Source organism: Stegastes partitus, unplaced genomic scaffold (genome assembly GCF_000690725.1).
Source record: "Stegastes partitus isolate 25-593 unplaced genomic scaffold, Stegastes_partitus-1.0.2 Scaffold1371, whole genome shotgun sequence".
Taxonomy (NCBI): Eukaryota; Metazoa; Chordata; class Actinopteri; family Pomacentridae; genus Stegastes; species Stegastes partitus.
In genome coordinates this window covers 122,931-123,907 of record NW_007579102.1, presented here as the reverse complement: position 1 = coordinate 123,907, position 977 = coordinate 122,931, and the positions used below count along the sequence as shown (strand labels likewise).

The following is a 977-nucleotide window of genomic DNA, read 5'->3' as shown; positions in this document are numbered from 1 at the left end:
GAGAGCCTACTGACCTACTGTATCACAGTATGGTACGGCAGCTGCACCATGGCAGACAGGGAGAGGCTTCAGAGAGTTGTAAAGGCAGCCCAGAAGATCATCGGCTGCCCTCTCCCCTCCCTGATGGACGTCTACCGCTGCCTCAGTAGAGCGAAAAACATCATCATGGACAACTCCCACCCTGGTTCTGTCATGTTGGACCTGCTGCCCTCAGGGAGGCGCTACAGGTGCATCAGAACCAAAACAAACAGACTCAAGAACAGCTTCTTCCCAAAAGCCATCACCACTCTGAACTCACAAACGCAATGACATCACAGTCCACCCCAGCCCCCCCCCATCTACCCTACAAATGTGCAATACCATCAATGACCATGATGTGCAATATTTTTCTAAATCTTACTGTACATATAACCTATACTGTAGACTGTATATATAACTTATCTTATTTTTTTATACTTAAATCTCTTCTATTTTTTCTTTTTTTTTTTTGCTCTTTATTTTGTACTTTATCATATATGGCACTGAAGGAGCTGCTCTCAATCTCATTGTACAGTGACCATAAAGGCATTTTATTCTATTCTATTCTATTCTGAAATTGAAAATCTCAATATTCTTTCTGTTTTTACACTTTCTTGGTGAGAATTGGAGTCATTTTGGTGATTTAATGAAGATAACAAGGCTGTCAAATCTGATGGTGGATTTTGGGGTTCAGCGGCTCAAAGCAGGACTTCAAAATAACCTGCATTAATTAATGGCAGTGTGTGTTCAGTGTGTTATAAGCTGAGTGTTACCAGAGACATGGTGAGTCTGCTGCAGGCTCTCCTCAGAACTTTATCCAGGTTACTCATCTGGACGTCGTCCCAACAAACTCTCCACAGCTGAGCTGCCAGCTCGCTCTCCAGCTTCAACTTCCTGCGCAACACACAGGAAAACAGGTGTGTGTGTGTGTGTGTGTGTGTGTGTGTGTGTGTGTGTGT

At 43.6% G+C, this 977-nt stretch overlaps 1 protein-coding gene across 1 annotated transcript in view; it reads right to left on the bottom strand.

Annotated features, from left to right (window-relative positions):
- Positions 1-977, bottom strand: part of npr1a (natriuretic peptide receptor 1a) — a 30,170-nt gene that overhangs the window by 11,171 nt on the left and 18,022 nt on the right. The window contains exon 9 of the mRNA XM_008299020.1: positions 792-912. Within this exon, the coding sequence (XP_008297242.1) occupies positions 792-912 (121 nt within the window). The remainder of the gene's footprint in view (positions 1-791; positions 913-977) is intronic.